Source organism: Penaeus monodon, chromosome 30 (genome assembly GCF_015228065.2).
Source record: "Penaeus monodon isolate SGIC_2016 chromosome 30, NSTDA_Pmon_1, whole genome shotgun sequence".
Classification (NCBI taxonomy): domain Eukaryota; kingdom Metazoa; phylum Arthropoda; class Malacostraca; order Decapoda; family Penaeidae; genus Penaeus; species Penaeus monodon.
In genome coordinates this window covers 6,114,894-6,115,462 of record NC_051415.1, presented here as the reverse complement: position 1 = coordinate 6,115,462, position 569 = coordinate 6,114,894, and the positions used below count along the sequence as shown (strand labels likewise).

The 569-nt window shown below is 33.6% G+C and overlaps 1 protein-coding gene across 1 annotated transcript in view; it reads left to right on the top strand.

Annotated features, from left to right (window-relative positions):
- The window catches only part of LOC119592333 (CD109 antigen-like), a 56,360-nt gene that overhangs the window by 28,787 nt on the left and 27,004 nt on the right, over positions 1 to 569 (top strand). The window contains exon 6 of the mRNA XM_037941160.1: positions 114 to 224. Coding sequence (XP_037797088.1) covers positions 114 to 224 — 111 coding nt within the window. The remainder of the gene's footprint in view (positions 1 to 113; positions 225 to 569) is intronic.

The window sequence follows — 569 nt, the reverse complement described above, 5'->3', positions numbered from 1 at the left end:
GTCAAAAGAGTCTCGAAAAATCAAAACTTCACACCGGCAAAATGAACACCCAATCCTCATCCCTTTCATCGCTTTCATTAACCTTTTTTTTCTCTCTCTCTCTCTTTTCGCAGGTTGGAGAATACGTCATTCTGCACGTCAGGAGCAACTTTTACCTGGAGAAATTTCGTTACATCCTCCTCAGCAAAGGCATGGTGATTGAGGCTGGGCAACAAAGTATGGAAGTAAGTCCTGCTTGTTTATTTTCGTTCACGTTGCTTTAATTAAAATTATTTTGTTGTTGTTTGTTTTTTTTTCGTAATATTTTGATTGTGTGTTTTTCTTTTTTGGCACAGACTCAGCTCGTCTATGATTGGTCATTTACTTATATATTCGATTTGTCCATAAAATTATCCAGTATATTTATTCTTATTATAATAATCTATTCATTCATTTGCTTATTAGTTGTAGCTAATTATAGAGCTGCTTATCTGTTTAAGATTATGTGAAATAAAGTATAAACGCTAATGGCCAATTAAAAGGAATCCGTTTTAGTATAGAAGAAGTGGGATGATTATAGCATTTATAGC